Genomic DNA, 26,029 nt, shown 5'->3' with positions numbered 1-26,029 from the left:
AATTATCTGATTAGATCTGTGCAGCCATTCCGGCAAACATCATCTGTGTGTGTGTGTGCGCGTGTGTGTGTGTGTGTGTGTGTGTGTGTGTGTGTGCGGGGGTCAATAGTTTTAATAAATACAAAGCAAAACAGATGATGGCAGTTGTGTAAAGGCTTAGCAACCAGCGATATTTTGGAAGCAAACACTAAGAGTTGAAGGGTTGTGACAGTAGCTGCGTGGCAGATTTGTCTCTATACCGGCTATTCAAACAGTGTTACATCTCAGTGAGCGTCTGCGTCATACTGAGATCCACCATAATGACTTATGTGGTTGTATGTTCCAAAGGCGTTCAGTGTTGCACTGTGGCTTGACGTTTCGGAGGTGAGCAGTGAATGAATGAACGAATGGATTTGTGGTCCAGTAACGTGATTCCATTAACCTTAACGGGTTTGACTGTAACACTAGGAGATCAGTGATGGTGATATCTATTTGTGCTTTGGCTGGATCAGCGGAGTTAATGAGCTACAAACAAATTAGCATTTACTGTGGTACATAATAGGAGCCGACTATCATTATCTCAAGAGTGAGGAAATGAGCACTTGATTAGATGACTGCGACTGAATGTGTCTATTATATGTATCTATCTCGTCTATGTATTTGCCTACCAGAATGTTATTCCTGGCTATGAATAAGAAATGTACAGGTTAAGAGTGATAACACAGTGGTTGTTACTTTGTCAGAAGTTAAGCCGGGCAGGTTGGCTTCGGGATGTCTTGGTTTGTTAATTTGAATGGCCTGTCTCTGCAGGTCACGCAGGCTTTCAAGCTCATTGTTGCCAGAGTCCAGCAGTGACACCAGGATTTAGTCTGCCCCCTTCGCTCTTCTGTCAGCATTCCACGGGTTTCATAGGTTGACACTTAAGAACTCAAGCTCATCCATCCCCTTCAGAAATCCTGCTGGGCAGAACCAGCTCAACCGAGGAGAGGCCTCTTATTTCACTTTTCCAACTGTTTGTCTTTTCTTTTGCAGTGTGTGTGTGTGTATGTGTGTGTGTACATGCGGGTGCGTACAGGCATGTGTGTTGCCCCTATCAAGCTGTGTGTGAGGTCAAGCGGGAGGGAAAAGGGTTCCCTCAGCCAGCGATAAGGAATGGCATACACAAAAAACACACACATAACAGCTGTGCTGGATAAAATGCTACGAAGGGGGCAACTTCTTTTTGCTTGACATGCTCTGTCACACACACACACACACACACACATGCACACACACTTAGGTGGCTCTCCAGGTTGCCTATGTCCACATCTTGTTTTTCCTCCCATGGCTGAATGACGGCTCTGTTGCTTCACTGCACTGAGTGGGGTCAAATAACAAGAGGGCTGACAGCAGGAGGAATGACTTCAAGAAAATATTGATGATAGAAGCCTAATTATGAAAAGCAAAGCGAAGTTACCCATTTCTCTAGAAGACTCGAAGAGTAAACACCATTCAAGGGGCAACATGTTGAAATTTAATTTTTAAGATATAAACTGGCATAAAATGGTTTCTCTGTGCTTGCAGCAGAACATATAAACACAGACACATTAGAGTACACTTGTAAGCCCTCTGTCTGGATAAGGCATTAGATAAATTGCAGCAGTGCCCCCCCCCCCCCCCCCTCCTTTCTTAACCTCTCCCTCTTCCTGACCTCTTCCCTCAGTAGACACAGAGGAATGCATGACCAGAGATTCAGATGACTCAAACGTTCATCAAAGCCAAAGCGCTCTCTGGGTTTCCACCAATTCATTACAATCCGCTTCCATTCAATTCCACCTTGATCGCAGATTGAGCCAAAATCTGCAAAGTTAGCCCGTCTGCAGCTGAAAGATGAGCGCGATGACTCGGACTGTTTTCTATACGCTCGGGGCCGTATAGTATCTCCTCCTCCACGTATACTGTGCGTTCTTAATGCTACTTTATGCGTGTGGAGAACACATTGCAAATCCATCAGTGCAAGGCCACTTCATGTCCTCACTTGCTCCTCAGAGAAAGACTGTTTTTCCGAGGCACAAGCTATCTCTCCGTTTATCTGTCTGTGTAGGCTACTTCAATGTTATCCTTTTAGTTTGGCTTACAAATATTCTACTGCTGTGAAAGTAGCATCCTGCACGCACGTTCACACTTTTCAGATTTGTTCTGTATTTTTAAGGATTGTAATTGTTTGTTGTACTGCGTTTTGTCGAACGCATTCTCCTCCCAAACTCATCGTCTATGAGAATCACATGGAATAAGGCCTTTTCCATTCTTTTTTTTTTTTATTACTATTGCTATTATTAGAAGGCAAAGGCCAAGGGTTTACTCAGTTTCACATGCGTTTAGTCTAGGGAAGCTTATTGTGCAGTTGAAGATAAAGAAACCGTTTTTTTAACTTAAAAAAATCTTTTAATTATTATTAAAATGATTTCCACCCTGATGAAGACCATGTGTGGTCAAAATGCATCTTTTTTTACGTAACTAAAGGCTTTCAGTACACCTTTTCTCCTTACTCTGCCTGGATGTTTTGTTTTTACACAACCATAGACTAGAATTGTTCAAAAGAAATAGTTAAAAGTGCTGTAATCAATAGTTTTATGTTAATGGATCAAGTGACAATGCGTGTGTGAAGGAGCTCACTTGTATGAACCCACAGTGAATCATCAGCTCTTTTGTTTTTGGTTGAGTCTCACTGTCCTCATCGACATCGTTTCCAGACACAACTCCAAATGAATGCTCACGTTGTGCCGTATCCGCCAATGACCATACCATCTATCAACTTAAACCTTGTTGTGTTTTCAGCTTGTTTCTACTGCCCACTACACTATATATGTTCTGTTAGTCTTATCCTACTCTTTGTGTTAACTTTTGTCCACCCCAGGGTGATTTCACCTGGAGCAGCCTGTCGGGGCGGAGCGTGCGTCTGACACCAGTTGACATCCAGAGCCTGTCGGAGCTGGAGAGGGCCCGGCTGCAGGAAGTGGCCTACACCCGTTTACACCAGGACTATGACCTGGGTTGTCAGATTACCATGCCTAAAGGTGGGAGCGCGTGTGTGTGTTTTTACGCGTATTGCAGTTAAACAGTGCTCCATAATTTTTGATGTTTGTGAGTTCCGGATGGGTGGGATTTAGTGCTTCAGCATACTTCAGATAACATCAGGTTTGCAAGTTCCTGACATTTATGTGACAGGTAACGGCAACAAAAGACATCTGTGATTGACTCTGGAACTGTTCTCATTTGATATTCTTAACCCAGGTTTGCTGTGTAAGCTTGTGCAGCTACTTCCAAGTGTCCCATAAAGTAAAGCCAACGCTCTGACCACATCCTCTTGTCATCCCTCAAGTGTATTTAAGGGAAGTCATGTACTGTATGGTCTATGTTTGGGGAAGTTGTGACAACACATGAATTCAGATGTAAACCATACTTCACACTGGGATCGGGTGCTTCCTGTTTGACGTGGTATCTGCTGACCCCCCCTCCTTAACGACACGCGACTCCCTTTCCGCTGCAGCTCAGGCTGAGTGCAGACACCATGTACACTCTGTTGAGTTCTAAATGTTGCAAAAACACGCTGTATTTGTCCTTGTGGCCCTAGCTTCAATCTAAACAACTGTATTTTGGTCTTTTAAGGGAATAAGGGTTTGGAAAATGACCGAATTAGACAAATTAATCCAGATATAGCAGAAATGGGCAGAGCTCTGCTCTGAAACTGGTTGACTTGGTGGTTTGTTTCCCACTGGGTCCGCCCATGCTAAAAATGTCTACATGCAGCACAGTTTATTGATAGAAAAGACAAAAATATACATAATCCCATTTAATGTAAAGTGGGTGAGATATAACAAGTTAATGACCTCACAATTCTGTTTTCAGATTAAATACTAACACTAAAACACACAAAATATTCAAAAGTGGGATTTATTTAAGGGGAGTTTCTGTTTTCATACAACTCTTCATACTACTTTTGTTCAGTATAATGTTTTCATAATCAATAGAAATGATGGCCAAAACTGCAAAAACATACACAAGTTGTAAAAAACCAGTTGAAGATTTAGTCTTGTTATTAGGATGGCCAGTCTGTGCTCACACAGATGTGCAGCATTGTTTCACTGCACTGTATATGAGTGGAGTGGCCGCTATAGCAGCAGTACAGTGCAGCCAGTGGATTATCCAGGGCCTTGCATTCCAGCTGAAGGTTAAACCTCTCCCCACCATGATTTAATACGTACTTGTCTGTGTTGCTTATGAATTCCAGAGCCCCTAACGGCCGCCATGTGCTAGCTAGGGAAATATTTCAACTTGTGTGTGTGTGAGTGCTATTTCAGCACCGCTAATGTGGGCTTTTCTGCCTTGCTGTTTCTCATATTTATCCGAGTGCCAGGGGTCATGTTTCCAGTGTGTCTTCAAGAACCCCAAAAAAAAAAACGGATTACAGAGAGATAGAGCTGAGAGAGACAATGAGGGATGGGACGAGGGTGCGATGAGACAGAGAAGAAGCAAAAAAAGGTTCCTTCAGACAGTTTCACAACTGGTGGGGAGTTGGAGAGGGGAGGTTTGGAGGTTCGGGGGATTTCCGCACAGCTTTGGGAGCCATCTGTCAAAAATTCAAACCATTTCCTATCCCTGCTTCTCCCTTCTCTCTCTCTCTCTCTCTCTCTCTCTCTCTCTAGCTGCCCTCACTCTCCATCACAACATCTGCTTTCTTTCTCCTATGTCACCCCCCCCCCCTCCCTGTTTCCCACCTATTTTTCTCTCATAGATTTCACTTGCTGTCCTTCTGAGTCTTGGAAGTACACACAATACATCACTAAAGTGGCAAAAATAATTGATGATATAAGACGTGGAACTCAGATATGTTTGGACCCGCTCCCTGACGTAACCGGCCAACGCTACCATCAAGCGTGTTGTGGGAGCTGGATAAAATTTCCTGAGCCCTGCAAGTGACTCATTTGATACAGCAGAAGGGAACATCTGGGGGTTCAAACTGAGGTTGCTAAACCAGCAGATCAAAACTCTCGGAACGGCTCCGGAATGATCTGATGTGCAACAGCAGAGTGACTGAAGGATAGCATTAAAAGTTGCTGAGCTTTGACAAACTGATATCCTGCCCCCCCCCCCCCCCCCCCCGCCAAGTTGCTCATGCCACGATTTCCAGATTTCCCTGATCATTAATCAGCAAATTCACGAGTCATTCATCATGTGGACAGCTGACAGTGGCTTTCCTCCTCTCAGACCACGCCAGTCCAAAACTTGGCTGTGAAGCGCCCACGTATCATCTTATCATCATTCATTTCAGCATTCTTCACAAGTCATTCCTGTGCAGATAAACAACATAAGTGATTTAGTGATGATGATGATGTTTTGATAGATATTATTTCTGACCCTGTCTGATGTTCCACTGAAATGGATTTGAGTTCATACGCAGCTTTCCCCCTGTGGTTGATTTATGTCTGCAATCCTGACACAAGCTTATTAGATGTAATAAGCCAGATAAGATACGGCAGATATGGAGACCATTTGTTTCAGTTGATTCATTTTCTTGTTGTTTTTCCGGCGCAGATGGACAGAAGCGGAAAAAGTCGCTGAGGAGGAAGCTGGACTCTCTAGCGAAAGAGAAGAGTAAAGACAAAGGTACGCCAAGTTACGCTCTCTGACATTTTGCCAGTTCACAGGGTTTTTCTGTCTCTCCATCTCCACAGACTGGCTCACAGTCTGTGGAGATGGAGTCTCCACCCCTCAGGCAGGTGAACGGCGAGGTTATAAAAACACTGTTTCTGTTTACTGGGCTTTGACAGTTTATATTTAGCTTAAGTGAAGGGACTCCTTGTAAGGGGACTGGCTCGGAGAAGCAGCCACTCTAAGTTAAGCACGAAGCAAAGCATATTTGGCAGAAAGAGAAGAGGATCTTAGTTAAAGGAGCCCAGTTGCAGAGAGGAGCGGGAGATAAAATAGAGTTGGGCTTTTCTTGTCAAAGTTTGTGAGAGTGTGTCGGGGCTGATCCCAGGTCTGGTTTACAATAAACACACATGGAAATGTCAAAAATACACAGTGCACAATACCAGTGATGATTTTTGCTCAGCCTGCAGCGTTCTCAAGTAACTGACTAAAAGAAAATAAAAAATAAGTATAAAGTATGTCAATCTGAAAATATCTTAAAAACTACATGATGCACTGCAAGTCCTACAGTATGTGAACGTTTTGTTTAGCAGCTCCTCGATCCTGCGGAGCGTGACTTAGTAACATTTTGATAAAACAAAAGCACACATATTCTTCCTCTTACAAATGAAAAGTTTAATCCATAAGCAGTAAAAACACATAACTGCTTCGTTCAATGCACTCAGAGGTTTTGTTGTGACAGCCTTACTTGGTCTGGTCTGACCAGTAGCTTTTGGTGACTAATGTTGGCAAATTTTGAATAGATATTTCTGTGTAACCGACATTACAGAGCCAGATGGCTGACTTCAGGGCTCTTCTTTGCTTGTGCTACTGTCACGCTACATTTTAGCATTTTGCCATGTAATTGCCACTGGTTGCTGTCGTTTCCGCAAAAGTTACATAGGATCGCTTTAACAATTGAACTTTGGAATAGGATTGCTTCATTTAGCTAAGCTAATTGTTCATAAACAGTTCACAGGCATAAAAAAGTAGCCATATATTCATCTGACTCAGAAATAGCATAGTGCTATCTTTGTCAACATTGGAATTAACATTATTTCATGCTACAATACGTACAAGAAACAGCTGTCAGGCTCTGAGTTGTATATATGACTGATGATGCTGCTGCAGCATGTCACAGCTGTGCTGTCTGAAAATAATGCACAAGCTTTGCCCAATCAGAACCGGATATTGTTCATGGCAACTGTGAAGATATTGGCAGCTGATCTCAGACCTCCAGTTTTATTTATTATTTAACATTAATTTTAGGACAAATACTTTGAGTTCTATATGTTATGTAACACTGATGTCGGGGTAGAGTCTATGTGTTGTTGGGTTTTCCCCTTCGCTACATGCCCGGCTCTACCCCTCCGGAGCAGATGGTTCACATGTAACTGTGGTCTAACCTGCCAAAACGGATTCTAAGTTTCATTTTCTCCCGGGGTCCCTGAATGCCAGCCCTGCATTTCACTTTGAAGCAGCCTCAGCCTCTTCTCTGCACACAGAGAGAAAGGGAGAACGCTGACTTCTTTGATGCAGCCACAGTAATCTGAGCTGTTGTGACCAGACCTCAGCCCGCCTATATTTGCAAATAAGGTTTAATCTGCTTTGAGTACCGTATGGGTGAGTTTTTACCTCGGATAGTATCAAGCAAGTTGTCAGTCAAAGCAAAGGTTTCCTACTTGGTTTCTAAAATGCTTTTTTGGCACTTTCCCTGTATTGTCCTGCGTGGTAAACTCCACCCATCTGGCACTTTGTTTAGAACTTTCCTGAGGCTGTGAGAGACTTTCTGCATAGAGCACATCCAGCTAATATAAACACACCACATGAACATGAATAAGAAATAGATGTATGAAAAAAAAGCGGTGCTGAAAACCCAGACGGTTGTTCCTGTAGGCCTGGAAAATGTAGATTTTTGAAAAAGTGACTGGCTGTGCAATATGTAGGCAAAGCACTGTACATTATTTGATCCAGATTGTGTATATGTGCATGTCTGTGTGTGTGTGTGTGTGTGCAGGTTACATAAGCCCTGTTAACGCTGCAAGGCTGCAGAGCAAATTCGTTGTGTCACAGTGTTAGTGGTCATCTTGTTCACGAACCACAGCCCTCCACTTGTGGTTGTGGAATGCATTTTGCTTTCTCTCCCTCTGTTTTCCTTTGCCTCCTTTCCACACACACACACACACACACACACACACACACACACACACACACACACACACACTCAACATCGACTGAACAGCTGGACTGTTTTTTCTCAGCTGTTGGCTCATGCTTTGGGATACGGTACAATGGAATATATAGCCTGCGATGGCCCAGTATGACATCATTTCTCTGTGCATATCTTCCTGTGCTTTCACCCTCTGCAGCACAAACACACATTTGCATCTTTTGCTCAACTTTGAATACGTCTCTTGCAACTTCTTGCCAAAGCAAACTCCATTTTGCCTCTCGTCATACTTCAAAATGAGTGAAAATAGATAAGAGCTAGCTAGATAACATGCCAGCCTTCTAAAAATGACCTGCATGGAGAACATGACATTGCTTGTGGGTGAGAGTCATCAAAGTTGAGTTATTTGTGGTCAGAGGCACTAGAATTAGTGGTCTGTCATTGCCATATTTTTGGCCAACTTTCTTTCTGTGATGTCTTATTTTGGAAAACAGATGTAGTATGCTATAAGAGTTTTAACTGGTGTAGTAAACATGTGTTGTGAGGCTTTTATCGCATGTAAAAGACGAGCTCCAACAGAAGTAATAAAGAGTTTAATTGGAGATGTGTTTGATGTTCCTGTTGAAAGAGTCTATTTTTGGAAGTTGCTAATGGAGCTTTTTTTCTTCCTCTTGCAGCTAACTTTGTGCTTTTGTAGTTCAGTTTTCATCTAGATTTAAGTTTTATTTCCTCATCTCTTTCCTTTCCTGCCTTTGTGTTCTTCCTCTTCTCTCTTTCCCCCTCCTCCTCTTCTTTAACCCCCAGAATGCATACCCCAGGCCTTCAGTATACCACTCTCCCAGGTCATTGCTAATGACAGAACACATCGGCAGCGTCAGGATGGCTATCGCCAGGACCCTCCACAGCGCGAGGAACACAAGGACTCCTCCGACCTCGTCTCGTCCATTTTACAGGTCTATCAGTTTATCTGTCAATTGCATGCCCAATTCCTTTTATTTAAGACATTTTTCAGAACAAATATAATAATCTTGAACTATATAGAACAATTGTGCTGTATAAAAAGCCAAATCCAACTCCTGGATCACCTGTCTTGCAGTTTGCCACCAAGCGGCCGTCCAATAAGGAGTTATCCAGCAGTAACTCCTCTTTGAGTTCCACATCCGAGACAGCCAATGAGTCAACGTCGCCCAACACGCCCGAGGCTGCACCGCGAGCACGCAGGAGGGTGAGACATCATGATATAATTAATCCCAGTCTGAGCTACAGACCAGGAGATCAGGTGTTCGTGTTGCATTCAGCTGAATATGTCTAAGTCAAATGCACCATCAACCTCCAGGGCGGCATGTCAGTGGACTCCATCACGGACCTGGACGACAACCAGTCCCGGCTGCTCGAGGCGCTGCAGCTCTCTCTGCCGGCCGAAACGCCAAGCAAGAAGGAGAAGCACCGGGACAAAAGGCTGAGCCTCAACCCCATCTACCGTCAGGTGCCCCGGGTGGTCGACAGCTGCTGCCAGCACATCGAGAAATACGGTGAGCAGCTGCTTAACCCCTGCAGCCAACATGTACGCTCATCCAGTCTTTCATTTATCCACTACAATGATACTTTTGGCGTTGAGGTTTTTTCTTTCCCTTCTCCGCTCAGGTTTGCAGACTGTGGGCATCTTTCGAGTGGGAAGCTCCAAGAAGAGAGTCCGACACGTGAGTGCTCTTGAGTATTCCCTCACTTGGTGGAGAGCGATGTCTAATGTGACACTCCAGAATCTCCCATAGGCGTTCAGTTGGGTTGAGTTTCTGGTGACTGTGAGGGTCAAACTGTAGCATATGATTTACATCATCACTCTGTATGAAATGTGTAATGTACCTTACAGTACCGCGTCTCCTAACAACAAATCAAAGGCTCATTTTGCACATCAGTGAAAAACATTAATTTTGTGCTATTCACACATCCTTTTCCATCCACGACAGTCAACAGCAACAAACAAAACCTCCTTTCCAAGAATAGATTGTGTGATAACCAACGCAGTGCAACCGAAATGTTGCTCATGGTGCCAAAGCCCCCTCTGTTGCAGGTGCCATTGCATTGTATGTAGACAGAGCCACTTGTACAACAGAGCTGGTCCTGATGCTGCATTTGTTATCCAAGCAAACATATTCTTTCCAGCGCGATACACACAATATTGCAATAAGTTTTTCTACTTACTCCTACACCTTTCATTATCTATTTGACTCCAGTGAATACACAGCAAAACAATATGTAAAACAGGGTTAAACCTCATAGGTCAATCAGTGTGGGCAGCGTAACTTTTACATAATCTTTTCTGTTGCATGGTTTTATAACACTGACTTCCACATGTAGCAGCTACAGGGAACTAGAGACGCAAGCACACTTCTTTGACCTTCAGGGAGATGTCCAAGGTTGCTTGATGGCGTCATAAGAAATGATTCCATTTCAATGAAATATAAGACTGATAAAAAAGGTAAAAGGTAAAAGAGTGAGTGAGGCCATTTGTTCGACTGTGAATTGGTCACGAGATGAGATGCATTCGTACTGACTCAGTTCCTCAGGTGACAGTGATTGTTTGATCACATTGTGCGTTCACTTTTTAGTCATTATTCAGAGCAGCATGTTGCAATGCTCAGGAAGAAAGAAAACCCTCGGAGGCGCAGGGCTCAATCAGTCGCGACTTTGGTGCCAAAGGATTTTTTTCCCAAGAAAGAAAGAAACTAAATGTTTTGAAATGTGTCTGAATTTAATCTTTATTTAACCCTAATGTTCTGTTTTGGGGTCCTGGGGCCCTCTTTAATAGCTTAATGTTGTTTTATCAGCTTGATACTTTTCCAAATTTTTGGAGAATGATTTTGACCAGATGACATGTTTCACAAATCTGCTACAGAAAGCGACTTCTGTCACTTCTGTTTAGGGTTTCAGAGACCCCAGCTGGTGTTATGGTGAAGAACATTTTTGTACGATAAAATCTATTAAACAATCTTTTTTGCATTCTCCTCGACTGTCTCTCACCCCGCAGCAGCTTTCACAAAAGGCTATTCTGGTTATGAAAAGCAATGCTTTGTTTGCCTTTTACTTCTTTAGGGGGAATTTTCCTGCTGGTGCCTTATGGGACAACAACAGATAAATGACTTCACTCTACAATGAATCCATTTTACTCATTCGCCACGTCAGTTAAAATCAATTACTCACAACTGTCACGATGAGGGAACTTGCAGACCAACATTTAAAGAACAGGAGGCAAATCGAAGACAATTAAATAGACCAAACTACTTAAGAAAAAGTCATTTACACACTCCTACGAATATAATGATAGTAGCCTAATGTGTTAATGGACCACTCTACCCCTGTGTATGTTTATAACACCTCGTCTGTATTATAAACTAATCAAATTCAATGGTTTGTATTCACACGTCTGTATATTATGTGTAAAGTGTAAATATCCATTTTGCATTCTCTGCCGGTCTGTGTTGATACAGTCCAATGTCAACATTTATGCATTCACCACCATAAGAATTTATTAGCTTAATTTACTGTGGATGTAATGTGAAAACTGGTGAATATGCTGTGTGCAGACGACCTCTGTATATCCATCATCATCGCCGACAATAGACTTTCTAGTTCTCTGGAAGTCATCCAAAGGTCAGAGCGCAGAGACTAAGTAAAACTAGTTTGAACGCAGAGTCTACCAGGTCACTTGGAGGACCAACAGGAAGCGAGTGTGTGCGCTACTTAGAGTATAATATCCATTGTTGTATGCGGAAGATGTTTCTGAATCCCCCTCTTCCTCTCTTTCTCCTCTGCCCTCTTTTTTTTTTTTTCTTTTCGCCCGTCCTTCAGCTTCGCGAGGAGTTTGATCGCGGCGTAGACGTCCCGCTGGACGAGGAGCACAGCGTGCACGATGTGGCTGCTCTGCTGAAGGAGTTCCTCAGGGACATGCCCGACCCGCTCCTTACGAAAGAGCTGTACACAGCCTTCATCAACACCACATGTAAGCCTCATCTTCCCTTATTTTCCCCTTTTTGGCCTGACCATGATCCTCCTCTTTGTTTCTTCCTTCTCACCTGATCCATCCTAACCTGTCTTGCAGTGTTGGATCCAGATGAGCAGCAGAATGTTACTCAGCTACTGGTCTACCTGCTCCCAGCATGCAACAGTGACACTCTCCACCGCCTCCTTGAGTTTCTGTCCACCGTGACCGACCACGCCCACGACCGGCAGGACAAAGTCGGACAGGAGGTGAGTCAAGATGTAAAAACATGAGGCGTGTCCTAAACATCCAAATGTAGCTGCTTTTAGTCGTGTGCAAACGTGCAAACTGCCCGTGGGCAGCATTTTGTTGTCCTTGTGTTTCCGCCTCATTGGGAGGAAATTACCAAAGAAGTGATAGAAATCAGTTTGTGCGGCTGGGTATGTGCACATATCTCTCCGTGCCTGTCAGGCCTGAAACAACACGAGTGGTCTGTTCACAGGTCTTGGGCAGCAGTGCTGCATACGTGAAAAAGGTTGTATACAGCCTCTTGATGGCCCAGAGGGAGCTGCGTGAAGTCTGACGAGTGGCCTCAAGTGATGTCAGTAGAGTCAGCGTCGGTTGGGGCTGAAGACTACAAGTTTTAAAATGAAAAAAACTAAACGCGTGGGTGTGGAGTGAGAGAGAAGTGAGGTTACCAGACCTCTGCAGCCCGCTTCTCATATCTGCTTGAGGCTAGCAGCTCGAGGCCGCTACTAGTATAACACACTCGAATCTCCGCGGTCCGGTTGCATCGTGGGTAATGTAGGTTGGAATAAAAAAAACAAACAATATCTCTGGTTCTGCTACATCTTTTTTTTTGCCAGTCTGACAATGAAGTACAATGCTTAATCGGTGGAATACTCTCAACAAATCCTAGAAAGTAAAATAAAGTCACTAAATCTAAATCTAGTCTCTGCTGTATGATTAAGACTCGGCTTGGTTTAAATGATATTCTACTCTGTTCTCTCCCAGTGCCACACCCCCTTTAACCTTCTTTAATTCCCAGATCATGGACTCATGCATGTGTGTGTGTGTGTGTGTGTCAAGAGAGACAGTTTGTTTTAGTGTCTCTGCATGTGTGTGTGTGGGTATGAATGCAAGGGAGTGTGTGTGTGTGTTGTTTAAGCCTGTACGTGTGAGAGAGAAGCACAGAGAGTGTGTTTTGGCATGTTTGTGCGCAGATGGAAGTGTGTTTTGTTGTTTCTGTGTGTGTATACATGAGAGTGGACTCAAACATTGATGTCTATGTGTGTGTTTTTTTCCCTTCACAACTCCATGGCTCCAATATCTGTATCTGAGATCGTGACAGGAAGTCGGAGCGTTTCACACTTGGAGCAACACATCAATACTTTTGGCCGCTTGTGGCTCCCGTCTCTCCTTTGGGACTGGGAGTGGAAAGGGAGGAAACTGGGAAAGTGAATGTATCACTAAAAAAGTTGTCCAAGCTTTGACGGGCTTGTAACTTTAGATGCTAATTGTGTCACAGGATGTACACCACCACCCAACCCTGGCAGAAACAGATTGAGCTGTCACACACTCCAACACTTTTAGACTTAACGAACCCCATGAGCCACCCTTTATCCATCTTTTGCTCAAAGTGACGGGTGGGGGGGGGGCAGAACTTTGGAGGGAGAGGTGAGAAAATAAATATGAAAGAACGGATGGAGATGTAAGTGGGAACTGGAGGAGAAGAAGAGTTAGGAGGGTGGAGAGGAAATGTCTTCAATGACTGTGTGATAGCAGCAAAACAGTGTGATGTCATTTCTGCAGTACTTTGCTTCTCCTTATGAGGGAGGGAAACGCTTCACCGACAATGCAGAATGGAAGGCAGACTTACAAAGCCTTTGGTACAAGCAATTTGGCTAAATACTACTACTTTGCTATTGCTTCTGTATGAGATTGGAAAATATATGTCTAAAAATTCGAGGTAGAAACTCACAATTTTTGTATAACCATCCTTGTGACGCAGTGGGCCCATCATTCGTGGCACACATGCTGCGCTCGTTCTCCACTCACCACTGTCAGCAGGCTAATTAATTAACCTTCATTGCTGTTGTCCATCCTTGTTAGCCTTGTTAGCCGAGACTGCAGATTTTCATGGCAATCCATTTGCTGTTGAGATATTTCAAAGACTTTCGTGGTTCCCTGACTTTCTCTCGAGCGCATTTGTGGTTTTTGAGTGAAATATCTCGACAATTTCCATGAAATTCGATTCAGACATTTGATTTTCCCTTCTGGATTAAATGTAATAACTTTGATGAGCCCATAACTTTTCATCCAGCACCATCATCAAGTCCAAATTTCTGTTTGTCCAAAACTTAATAATGCTTCATTAACAAATACCTGCGAAACTAATGACATGAGCCTCAGTTGTACTTTCGTGCTAACGATCAACTGTTTGTTGTTTCTCCACATACAGATCACAGGGAACAAGATGACGTCTTTGAACCTGGCCACCATCTTTGGCCCCAACCTGCTCCACAAGCAGAAGAACTCAGACAAGGAGTTCAGCGTCCAGAGCTCGGCCAGGGCCGAGGAGAGCACGGCCGTCATCGCCGTGCTGCAAAGGATGATTGCCAGCTACCAAACACTCTTCATGGTCAGTAATTCTAACCTTCATCCTCACTTCCTCCTTTCATTCTTACACTCCTCCACTAAACACACACACACAGTTTCACATTCCTGTGTGGGCTTAAAGAAAAACAATCCCTCCTGGCTTAGCAGACAATGGTTGTGTCTTAGTTAATGAAAACAGAGCTTCGCCTAGAGAAAGAAGAGACAGAAAAAGACAATAAAGGAGGAACGTGAGGAAAAAACAAAGAGAGTGCAAGATGACAGTTTGTTGAGGAGTGTTTTTGGTCAAAATCGTACCTGAATTATTGCGAGAAATAAGTAAAATCTTGCCAGTTAGCTGATAATAACATCACAAACTTTTCACTGAGGTACTTAAACTCTTTCTTTTCAAAATGAAAGCAGAACATTCAGGCATGAAATCCTTCATGTGGTGTCAGAAGAGGTCCCCGATTTTGCACGGATTACCGCCTCATCAGTTGCTTTTGTTCCTTTCTGTTCCTGGGATTCTCAAAACAGTGCGGACAGGCAGTTCAGGTCATTCCAGGTCCGAAACTTTAAACCGTAATGTTTTGTAATCTGCCACTGCCGCTCCCCCTGAGGCTTACATTCCTGCAGTAAGCCAATGAAGAGCTATTAATCGCTTATAGTGAATTGGGACTGATTTGCTCAGTCTTGGTGAGTAAAAACAGATTTGTAGGCAGCTCAAGTTCTATGAATGACATCTGAAAGTTGTTTCGTAACCTGCTTATGTCGGAGTCTGGCAGCTTTTACTTTCAAAGCATTTGAGGATGACAATGGGGTGGTGTTCTTCATTATAATCCACATGTTTGATGAGCAAAAAATGATCTTATTACTTGAAAGGAATGCACTGGAAATGGAGGTAACAAGACAGACATTCAACTGTCTCATGGTTTCCTCCTGTCGTTTTAATAAAATCAGGATGAATAAGAAGGAAATGCTGAAAGAGATCCATGTTTGATGAGGTTGGATTCCTGTTTTATTACACAGAACAGGTGGAGTTTTATTCACTAGAAATGAACTTTTATGTGACACGTTCGGGTTAATGCTGTTTATGTTAATAGAAAAAAAATTGGTGTCTGACATCAGTTTGGAAAATAAATGTGTTGTTGTTGTTTTAAGCAGCTCAACTGTGTAGGTATAGGCTTCTAAAATTGTTTTTTTATTCATTTATTTCACTGAAATTGTTGTTTTGTTATGTTTTAGGTGCCTCCTGATCTGCAAAATGAGGTTTTGATGAGTCTTTTAGAGACTGATCCAGATGTGGTGGACTACCTTCTGAGAAGAAAAGCATCACAGTGAGTTACACACACACGTAAACACATGAGGTCTTCACATGTCTGTAGTCTCCCACTCTGTCTGTCTTTGCCTGTCTCAGCCTTGTTTTTGTCTGTAATCAACCGCAGGAGTCCCGACCTGTTGCAGACCGAGGAGCCTTTCACCCTGAGCGAGCGCCGCTCCTCCAGCGACTCCACCAAGGCGTCCAGTGGCGAAGTGTCGCCGTATGACAACAACTCCCCGGTCCTGAGCGAGCGGAGAGGGGAGCCAGGAAGCCCGGGCAGTGAGCAACTCTTCCGTGTCCCAGAGCACTACACTCTGGTGGGGCAGGTGGCCGGCTGGAGCAGAGAGCCTGGAGCTGACACTTGGGGTGCCAAAGGTGAACTGTACAGTACTTATGACTCTCAGTGATAGATCATTTGTTAACTTGCTGGATATACAAATGAAATATCATGAAGCAAGTATGTTCATCCTCTATGTGCTTTTGTTTACTGTGCACGTGAGTGTGGAGAAGATTTTGACCTCTCTTTTGCTTCTTTCAGACACTGTATCAGAGGAGCATGCTAACATTTGGGGGACGTGGCACGCTACTCTGAAACCAACCCTTAAGGACCAACCGTACGCAGGTAAACAGTTTTCAATCAGTCCAGGCCCTCTGCAAATGTTGTTCCTCGCGGTTAATGAGCCAGAGCAGTAAGTGCTTGACACCTGGTGCTGGTTATTAACTATCAGGGAAGAACAAAAACTTGAGGGACACTTCAAATCAAGGACCTAAGGCTCAAAAATCATTGCAATTTCTATGACTTTTAATGCTGGTCATCAGAAACCAGAATCATCAACTACTTGACACACCTGTGATGCCAGGTGAAAGCATTCAACTAATTAACCAGCTGGGAGGACAGACAATACTTTGATGCACGATTACTAAACTACTGCAGCTGTTCAGTCCTGTAACACTGTCTGAATAAAGCACTAAGGTGTGAAAATGATGCGCAAAAGTACCAAATTCTGCAGGAAATGTATTTAATCAAGCACAAACAATTCTAAGGAGGATGTAGTTGAATTTACCTTGCATCAAAAAGGAACAAAAAAACTATAAACGTAAAACACACTTGTATATACTAGTATGTGTGATTGTGATTCATTAAACTATAATTAATTCCACTGATGTAGCTGATATTCTGTTTCTAGGTTCCCATGGCAACATGTCAGAGGGAAGCTCCCGCAGCTCGCAGGAAGGTCTTGACGGCCTCCATGGCGATGGCAGGCAGCAGGCAACACTACAACGGACTCAGACAGCGCCCGGCATCACTGAGGTCAGGCCTCACCCCCCGGTCACCAGAGTGTGCACCAGCCCTCACGTGCCCTCTGCGACGCCACACCTCAACAGCGCGCAAGGCCTCCATCGAGCAAGCGGACATGGACTCAACCCGACCGCCAGACCTCAAGGCGGGGCGAACACTGCCGATGGTGGCCCCGCTATGCTTAATGACAGCCGCTGTCCTCCCCCTTATAACGCCCACCATCAACTGGCTAGTTCGCAAAGTTCACCTCAGCTGGCGACAGCTCAGCGACCCCCTCTGCAGCACGGGAGGCTGAGCGCAGCGCCGAGTAACTCCGCCTCAACGACAGAGGCCCAAATGGTGCCTCATAGCCCCGAGTGGCAGGACTGGCAGAGGGACCGGTGGCAGATCTGGCAACTGCTGTCCTCGGACAATGCTGACACACTGCCTGAAACGCTGGTGTGATCTCAGAAAACGAACTCCACCTTAATCTCTGTGGAGATTCTGCTCTGCTGGCCAACCTGATCTGCTAGGCCCTCTGAAGACAATCACTCCTTATTCCTACCCTCATGTTTTCTCTCAGCCTGCCTTTCATCCATTCTTCCATGGATTTCATCCTTTCCATGAACCTTCCGTGCTTCTCCTGCATCTTAGCGCCACGGCGTTGTTGTTGTTTACGTGTGCAGCTGCTGCATTATAAAGACTTTTACATCCAAGAGCCACTAGTATTTCTTGTTTAGTATGGATGTTAAAAAGTTGCTTCTCTTCCTAACCCATTCGTTTTGTCCGATAAAAAAATGCCCACCAGAAATACCTCAAAAAAACTATTCTTTCACAACTCTTCAGAATGTTACCACGACCATGTTTTCTAGAGCCCAGTCTTCATATCTCAATGGAGAACAATAGGAAAAGATTTGTTTATTTAGTATGTTATATTTTCATTTCATCATTTTTTAAGAAACTTTCTCACCGTACAGACACTAAGATGTGCGCATTAGTATTTGCTGCTAAATGTAGAATTTTTGTGTGCGTACTGGTAATGTAGTTCAGCCACATCTGTCTAAAAAGATCAAATGTTGAATTACTTGTCAACGTCAGATTATGTTTGACTGTATATATACAAACCGTTGACAAACATACATAAACAACATATATGTATATTGACATGTAAAGTATATAATTTACCTACTAAAAGTAAGTCAGCCCTTTAACTGGCAGTCTAAATGTTGGTGTTCGTCAGACTGCTGTTTCTTGTCTTTAATATTGAATGTAAAATACTTCACTTATGGCGAAATGCTTCGACCTAATTATAAAGCACTCGGCTGTAAGTTTGCTTTTATGTGCTCTTGCCACCAACTGCACTGCAGGAACAATGTGCCAAAGTCTCTTTTGTACTATATTTATCGTACCGTTGTGTTCATTTCATCCAGTTCATTTCTGACAGAGGCAGGTGTTTGCAAGTGTAAGAGCATGGAAGACACTCACACACACATGATTTCATCATCAGGATGGTGTGAGGATTATATTTCCCACTATTCATAAAACCATAACAAATATCCAAAATGCTTTTTAATGGTCAGTGCATACAAATACCACAATGTAACATAAAGTGTGTATAAATAAGATTTAAAGGTTGGGGTTGGATATCAGTTATATGCCAAATAGTATTTTTAAACAATTGCTATACTTTTGAAATCATGTCTGGAAGGCCAGATGTGAAGTTTAGAGAATCGGGAAAACTGTGTCTAAATGAATAAGAATTGGATGTATAAAGTGTTTCACATTGGAAATATTATATATAGGAAATTCTGTCCAGTTGGGAATTATTTGAATGTATTATTTGATCTAAATCTGGTTCATCAGAACAAAACATGAGCTACAGTCTGGAACTTCATTCCCCATGTATAAATACTGGTTTGAATTTCCACTAAAAGTATGCATTTAGCTGCGATCATAACCTACTCATACCAACACAATACAGTATGATGATATAAACAGTGAATGACTCTCTGCCTGATCCATTTTGTTATACCTCTCATACTAGACTGAATATTCAAACTGGGTGCAGACTCATTCCCTTTCTAAGAGGCTTGATGTTTTTTTTTCTAGGAATCATCACAAAAGGTTAAAGATTGTAATCCAACTGAGGTGCTGGAACAAAAAAAGAAAGTTTGCTTATATATTTTCTCTCTTGAGTTCTAGTGTTGTTGCTAATTTAGGTGGGAATATACTCACCAGCAACCTGTCCAAATCCTCTCAAATGTCACAGTCAAGTGGGTATTTGCTGGCAAATATTTCACAGTTTCTCAAGTCATGGTGTAATATTTGCTCATTTGAAGCCACTTCAGCATTGAATCTATGTATAATCTTTTTCTTTGATTTGCTTGTGTGACTTTTTGAGACGTCAATGGAAGAGAGAAAGTGCAAGGAGTGGAAGGATCGTGGTAAGGCTCATGGCGCCATCTACTGTCAGGCCACGTGCACTAGCATGTTGCCGCAGCCCACGGCTCACTGTTTCCATGGGATCGGTCTGTGCTCAGTTTAGAATCAATCAGCTTGTGATTATAAGCACCTTCTGTGAAAATGTGTAAATCTGTGAGAGGAAATAAACGTGCCATAGGTGTCGCTCTTAAAAGTTGTTGCTCCATACATTGCTCAAGGTTCATATTTTGTTCAATTTTTTGTATTACTTTGTTTGAGTGTTGTAATATATATAAATGCAATATAACAATTTTTATTCAAGGGGGAGGGGGAGGGGAAAGAAGAAGAGAGAATAATCCTAATGGTCCTAGCTTTGTCTCCCCAAACCAAGACCATGTCTGTCTTGTTGACTTCACTATGAAACTAAGAGAAACTTAGTGTTATGGGGGTTATTGTTGATGTTTTTTGGTGGGGTTTACTGGGTCCAAGTTGTAATGGAATGTCTGGTAATTGCTTTTGTACCGCGTGTCATCATCAATATGCTACAATGGAATTAAATATGATAAAGTTTACACCTGCTGTTGACGTCAATGCTTTGGAAACAGACAAGGAAAGAGCACAATATTTTTAGATTATTAGATAATATAGTATGTTACAGTGCAGTATGACATAATATAATATATCGTAATATATTGTTGTTGGACAGTATGTAATATTATAATAGGCCATAGTATGGTATGTTACGGTCAGGTCTTGTCATATACAGTATGTTATATATCGAAATGCATTATGTTATAGTGGCCCTACAGTTTGCCATAGAATATTATGTTATGTTATTATGGTACTGGAAGTTATACTTTATGGTAATATGTGTAGTAGAGCTTCATACACAACATAGTCTAGTTTGCAGTATTAGGCAAATTAGGCATGTGCTTGGGTACTTAGCATAAAACTTACACCATCATCATACTCATTGGTCCATAGAGTTTGGTGACATCATGTAACTCCGCGTGTATTACAGTACATAGTACCACATGCTGCAGTATGACATACATGCAGTGACATAATATGTAAGGATAATACTGAACTGTATGTAGGCACGTTGTGTTTCCATGTCAGGTGTGTGACAGTCCACTATGAACAGATATGCTGACATCCTGGAGCCAGCCTGTCCATCATCTATCACACAATGCTCAAAGTCACTCAGGTCATGGCTTCTGCCACACTGCCATACATGCGGACGTGTACTTAATAATAACTGCCTACTGTGTTCAGTGCTGCACAAAAGATATCACAGCTGTTAGCTGGGTGGGTTAATGGTGCTTTCCCCTCATTTTTATCTAATAAAGAAAGTGTCAATGTCAGTTATCTTCAGCTGGCAGAGCAAACGCCAATCATTATTTCTACTGGAGCAGAGCTTTCCAGTTTGTAAATGAGCAGTGTGTTGAGCTCTTTGAGTCTTATCTGTAAAGGCACATGATACCATTGCTTTTTAAGGCAAAGGTCACCAGTTAGGCACTTTTTAAGAGACCGAAATAAGTCCTCGGTGTGTCTGCCTGCAGTGCAAAGCTAGTTCAGGGTGAGCCGGGACATTTTTTGCTGGTGGGTGGCTGACCATTATTGTTTGTGTAGCGTGTGGTTACAGCAGTGTAATTTTCCCCTTAGCAGTCCACTCAAGGATTCACAGAGCTCTCTCACTCACTCGCTCCCTTTCTCACCCAGAGTGCACTAACTAATCAGGTTTTGCTTTCATAAAAGATAAATGGAATCTTACTTGAAGACGTTTATCATTATAAATTGAGGAGGTATTTTTCATTTTGAAAAAATGCATAGTTTTTGCATGCAATTCAATTTGCAATTCCAAATGAAGGGAAGACACAAACTCATAGATTTCAAAGAACTATGCAGGGTTGAAAGCCTGAGTAACACAGAGAATATGAAGCACAGTGCTTCTGTATGTGTATCTTGTTTCCATTATTTTGGCAGCTTTTTGGCTCCAAGAAGAGATCAAAGCGACTTATAGAGGCTGCAGATAGTTAGGAGGTAGGAGAAAGAAGGGGGAGAATCAGCCATGAAGGCTCCTCCGCCAGCCAGCAGAGCAGTGACAAAAGGAACTAAAACCTGAAAGTCTGAGAGAAAGATGTCATTGTCACCCCTTAACTCCTGACTGCAGTGCCTCTGGCTTGAGATGCAAGGACAAACGGGGGGGGAAAAAGCATCTCTGAGTCGCTCGACTGGAAATGTCAAAGTGAGGCGTGAGCAGGCAGTTTCAAAGTCCCACCTTCAAAAACCCAATGGTGCGGGTACAGAGGTTGAGCTACGGCACGTAAACCCCTTATTACACCTGAAAAATACATGACTGCTGGTGAAGTGGTGCAAAGAATAGAGGCAGTGGTCTGGTGAGCGATGGAAAAATGTCAGATGAGTCATCTCTCAGAAAGGCAGAAAAGTATATGCCGGGCTCAGACCAAAGCAGGTCAACAGGTCTGGGTGCGAATGTACATCATTTGATGTGGGGATGGCCTGGGACGGAAACACCACTATTCACCGGGCCACTGAACGGTTTCATGAGCGTGAGGCTGATGCAAATATGAACATAAGTCAGCAGATTTCAAGCCAGCCCAGCATTCACGGGGAGTTACGTAGACGTGCCCGAGGTGGCGTTTTCCACGGCCATCAAAACGCCAGATAATAGAGCCTCTCATAGGAAAATGATGTCACAGTCCTGCAGGGGAACAATTGCAAGCCAAAATTCCTGTAGCTGTCTATGTGGTCCATAGTACACTATTAACTCAGTTAATGTTTGTGTTGTCTTGATTTTCTGGCAGCTACATTGAGTGTCTTTTTCATACCTTGAGCAATTGTCCTTTATTGAATGTGTCTGTGAATGCTGGAAAAGAAATCATCTGGAATATTTTACTGCTCAAAAAACTCAACAAGATTTTGTGTTAGATGTAACATCCCAAGAATACCACTAGAGGTCAGTCAAGAGCCTTGAATAGCTTTTATGAAGCAGCGACAAAGTCAGAGATACTTTATCTCAAGGCCAAATTAACAAATGGCTCTCTTTCTTCATTGCATATCGCCCAAACCACAACTGATAATGAATGAATTACACAAAACTAGCTATAGAAGGTGACAAGTAAAGGTAAGTCTATAACAGAGTTAAAAAAAGGAATCCGTGTGGTGATGTTAATGGTTTTGTGATGGCGAAAAGGGAATTGAGGGAAAAAAAGAAAGAAAAGATTTAAAAGATTTCATGGCTTTTGGTTTCAATTCTCCTCAGCCCTGCCTGATAGCATATTAAATCACCTCCCAGACCCCCAGAGAAGTGAAATTAACTGCTAGCAGACCATTAGACACATTGGAAAAGGTAATGGATAAGCATTTGGGACTCTAACTCTTAGACCGAGAGAGGGCGTGACTGACAGATGGGAGCGGGCTAATCATTGAAATAGAGATAACATGCAGTATGAACACTTGCTTTCTCTCATTCCTTTGCAATCGACTTGCGGGGGAATAATGAGAATAAAGTCAATTCAACCATTCTCTTACTAGCAGCTTATCAGAGTTCAGATCAACTTCTTACCAAGTCTGGAAACTTTGGAAAGTAATTAGAATCTTTTTCTGGCGTCCTTTCGATCCGCAACCAGAGGACTCTTTTATAAGTTGGATTTTTCTTCTGTTTCTGTCAGCTACCTCTTTCCACTATTTATCCGAGGAAATGCACTCTCATTCCAGCGTCCATCCCTCACAACAGCAATTAAAGCTGTTGCCGTGCGGGCTGCAGTGTGCCAGGGATGTTTGAAATGAGCATGTCATGTTCTGCTCAAGGAGGTTCTGATTCATTGTGATCAGTGAAGGCGCAGAGGCGGTTTGTTTAAGATACTGTACTCTGAGTGCGCTTCTTCTATTTTCTTTTGTCCCCTTTTTGTCGGTTCCTGGAAGGGAGCCCGATTTTAAATAGAATTTTGTGGACCATGACAACAAAACAAAGCTGCTTTATTTCAGTGGCTAATGACTTGGCCCGGAGTAACGTTATCCAGTTGGCCAAGCTAACAGACACTTTGCCAGAAAAATACACATGCACAAATAGGTATGCATGAACTCATCCACACAGAGACACTTGTAATTGCCAGTACTAGAGTTCAGCCCCACTCCTGGAGGGAGTTAAGAATTCAGGCACGTCAGTAAACAAAATGTGGATTTCAGTTCCTTTTATCACATCTTGGAGGGGCGTGAGGTAGAAGTGCACGTTTTATGAGCACAACAATTTGAGCAGCGCATGCACAATACTTTTTCTTTTGCCTACACATGCAGAAACACGGTCGCACACACACACATCCTGAAAGGAATTTGTACCCACAAGGTCCTCATTAGCAGGCACAGTTGGTTCATTCTCATCATGCGCTGCTTCTTGCGGTCCAAAAAGTGGCCTGAAGATGAAAATGTTAGGAAACCTGGAAAAAGGTTCCTGACCTGAATGAACCCATCTGTAAATCATTGTTGAGTAAATCACATCACTGCCTGAGATGAAAAACACAAAGATCATCCAATATTTACCCACAACTACAATACAATCTCTCTCACGCATGGATCGATGGCTATCAAGAGAAGGCTCGACAAAAGTATCACATATTTCACTTGACTATCCTGTGAATACATCAAAAATGTTCCAAACAACTGGATCAGCATCAAAATGCTGAGAAATATCCCACTTTACTTTCATTCAAGTAAATGTAGTTCATGAAAAAATAACAAAAATGTTTGAGAATGCCCTATCACAAAATTCATAAACCCTGACAAAGCTTTTTTGGCATTAAGAAATATAAATTGTTGCCAACCCTGAAGAAACACTTAAACCATTCAAAATCCTTGATCTGATGAAATACTCACCACCTTATCTTTGGTCTGCAGTCTAACTCCCAACCAAATTTCCTGAAAATCTGAAATCTAATGTATCTTTTGAGATATTGAGTCCAAACTATAAAACAAATGATAAAAAAACAAAACAGCAAAAGGGACCTGACCTCTAACCTTATTGGTGGAGTAATGAGCATCACCTAGAGGTCTGTGTGGGTGCAGTAAAGCAAAATTGAATATTCCCTGTTTGAACTCTGGTCAGTCAACAATGAGGTGCTGCCATGGACGGTAAAAAACTATGATCGAATGGTGACATTCAAATGTCTGTTTTTCCAAAGTGCAGTTGAGTCAAAATGTCAAAATGACGGGAAAATGATCAACAAAAATGGACTATTCAAAATAAAAAAGTGGGGCTTGAGGCTTGTGTCTGTGGCGTTGTACAAAAGCTGCTGTAAGGAGCCAGAAGATGCTTGATTCTTGCCAGTGTGTGTTCAGTCGTGAGTGTGAAAACTGTAACCATGTGACACGAGGTCACTGTCCAACCAACCATGACATATACTGATGTGCCCTCAGGAGTGGAAATGCACAGGCATGCCGTACACATGTTCCCACACACACACACACACACACACACACACACACACACACACATCAACACCCCCCACACGCAGCCTTTCTCAGCAGCTTATACAACTATATAGAAAAAAATGGGCCAATCCATCGACCACAGAGCCCAGTTCCATAGGAGAATGCTGACTGGTTAATTGCCAAAGCCAATTTGTTATTTCCATTCAACTGGATTTCTAACAAAGGTCACGCTTCATTGTTTTCTGCACTGGCAAGAACACACTGAAGCATGAAGTTGAAATAAACAAATCAGAAGCTGTTTCATCCATCTCAATATAAAGGAGTTGATGGCTTCAAAGAACATCCAACTGATCAAGACGCTTTTCTTTGCCATTGATTCCGATGTCACTTTCATTATGTAAACGTGTTGCAAACAGCCCCTCAGACCTCCCTCCCTCCCTCAGTGCTTACAGATTCATGGTTCCAGGTCATTTAAATATACCAGGTGCAGGTGCAATCAATGAGCCATCAGTTCAGGTCAGTAGAAAGAGGAAGCACTACAGATGGAAGTGGATACAAGCGGAAAAAGGCAGGAAGAGAGGTTAAAAAGAAAAACAGGAAAGGAGAAAGATAAAAGAAATGTACCGCCCCGGTTTTAGCAGCAGTGTTAATGTGGCAGAGCAGTCCTTCCTTTGGTTGTCAAAGCCCGAAATCATCTGTCAGTGGCTGTGTCTCTCAGTGCGATCCTGGACCACGACTGGAAACCGTTTTTTTGAGTGTCCTTTAGGCATACATGTTCTACCTCTATAGAGAATATAAGAGCATATGCAGAGAATAAGTCAGACCGTGATTTTACTCCAGATCCTGTAAATCCAGCTGATTTACACTGAGAGATCTTTGGTAGTCGTTCATACATTTGCTTGAATAAATTATAGTAGCTGAATTAAACATTTGAATTATAAATTGCAGATGAAGATGTTCACTTTGGGGGCTGTTAAAGTCCTCTGCTATGTTAGCACAGTTTAAAATGCGTAGTGGTGTAACTGAACATCGTCATTTATAGGCCTTGAATTTGACTTCAAAGGGATTCTAGCTGCAGCTGCTGCATGTTTGCAAGAGGTGCATTTGTACAAACAGCCTATCAAAATTCCTCCAAGCACAATTTAGGAGCAAGGTTTGGATTTG

The 26,029-nt window shown here is 42.7% G+C and overlaps 1 protein-coding gene across 3 annotated transcripts in view; it reads left to right on the top strand.

Moving 5' to 3' along the window:
• The window catches only part of LOC139306728 (rho GTPase-activating protein 6-like), a 62,213-nt gene extending 44,582 nt beyond the window's left edge, over positions 1–17,631 (top strand). The window contains exons 2-15 of one of the 3 annotated variants that reach the window (XM_070930682.1): positions 2,876–3,035; positions 5,554–5,625; positions 8,624–8,772; positions 8,916–9,044; positions 9,156–9,351; positions 9,464–9,519; positions 11,669–11,819; positions 11,919–12,067; positions 14,260–14,439; positions 15,639–15,730; positions 15,839–16,089; positions 16,253–16,336; positions 16,902–17,250; positions 17,305–17,631. In XM_070930682.1, the coding sequence (XP_070786783.1) occupies positions 2,876–3,035; positions 5,554–5,625; positions 8,624–8,772; positions 8,916–9,044; positions 9,156–9,351; positions 9,464–9,519; positions 11,669–11,819; positions 11,919–12,067; positions 14,260–14,439; positions 15,639–15,730; positions 15,839–16,089; positions 16,253–16,336; positions 16,902–17,250; positions 17,305–17,458 (2,172 nt within the window). In that variant the 3' untranslated portion in view covers positions 17,459–17,631. Of the gene's footprint in view, positions 1–2,875; positions 3,036–5,553; positions 5,626–8,623; positions 8,773–8,915; positions 9,045–9,155; positions 9,352–9,463; positions 9,520–11,668; positions 11,820–11,918; positions 12,068–14,259; positions 14,440–15,638; positions 15,731–15,838; positions 16,090–16,252; positions 16,337–16,901 lie in introns of all 3 variants that reach the window. The other 2 variants (XM_070930681.1, XM_070930680.1) reach the window with 2 other exon arrangements.
• The last annotated feature ends 8,398 nt before the right edge of the window (positions 17,632–26,029 follow it).

Source organism: Enoplosus armatus, chromosome 24 (genome assembly GCF_043641665.1).
Source record: "Enoplosus armatus isolate fEnoArm2 chromosome 24, fEnoArm2.hap1, whole genome shotgun sequence".
In the NCBI taxonomy this organism is placed as follows: domain Eukaryota; kingdom Metazoa; phylum Chordata; class Actinopteri; order Centrarchiformes; family Enoplosidae; genus Enoplosus; species Enoplosus armatus.
Note: the sequence above shows the minus strand (reverse complement) of the source record. Positions and strands in the feature narration are given on the sequence as shown.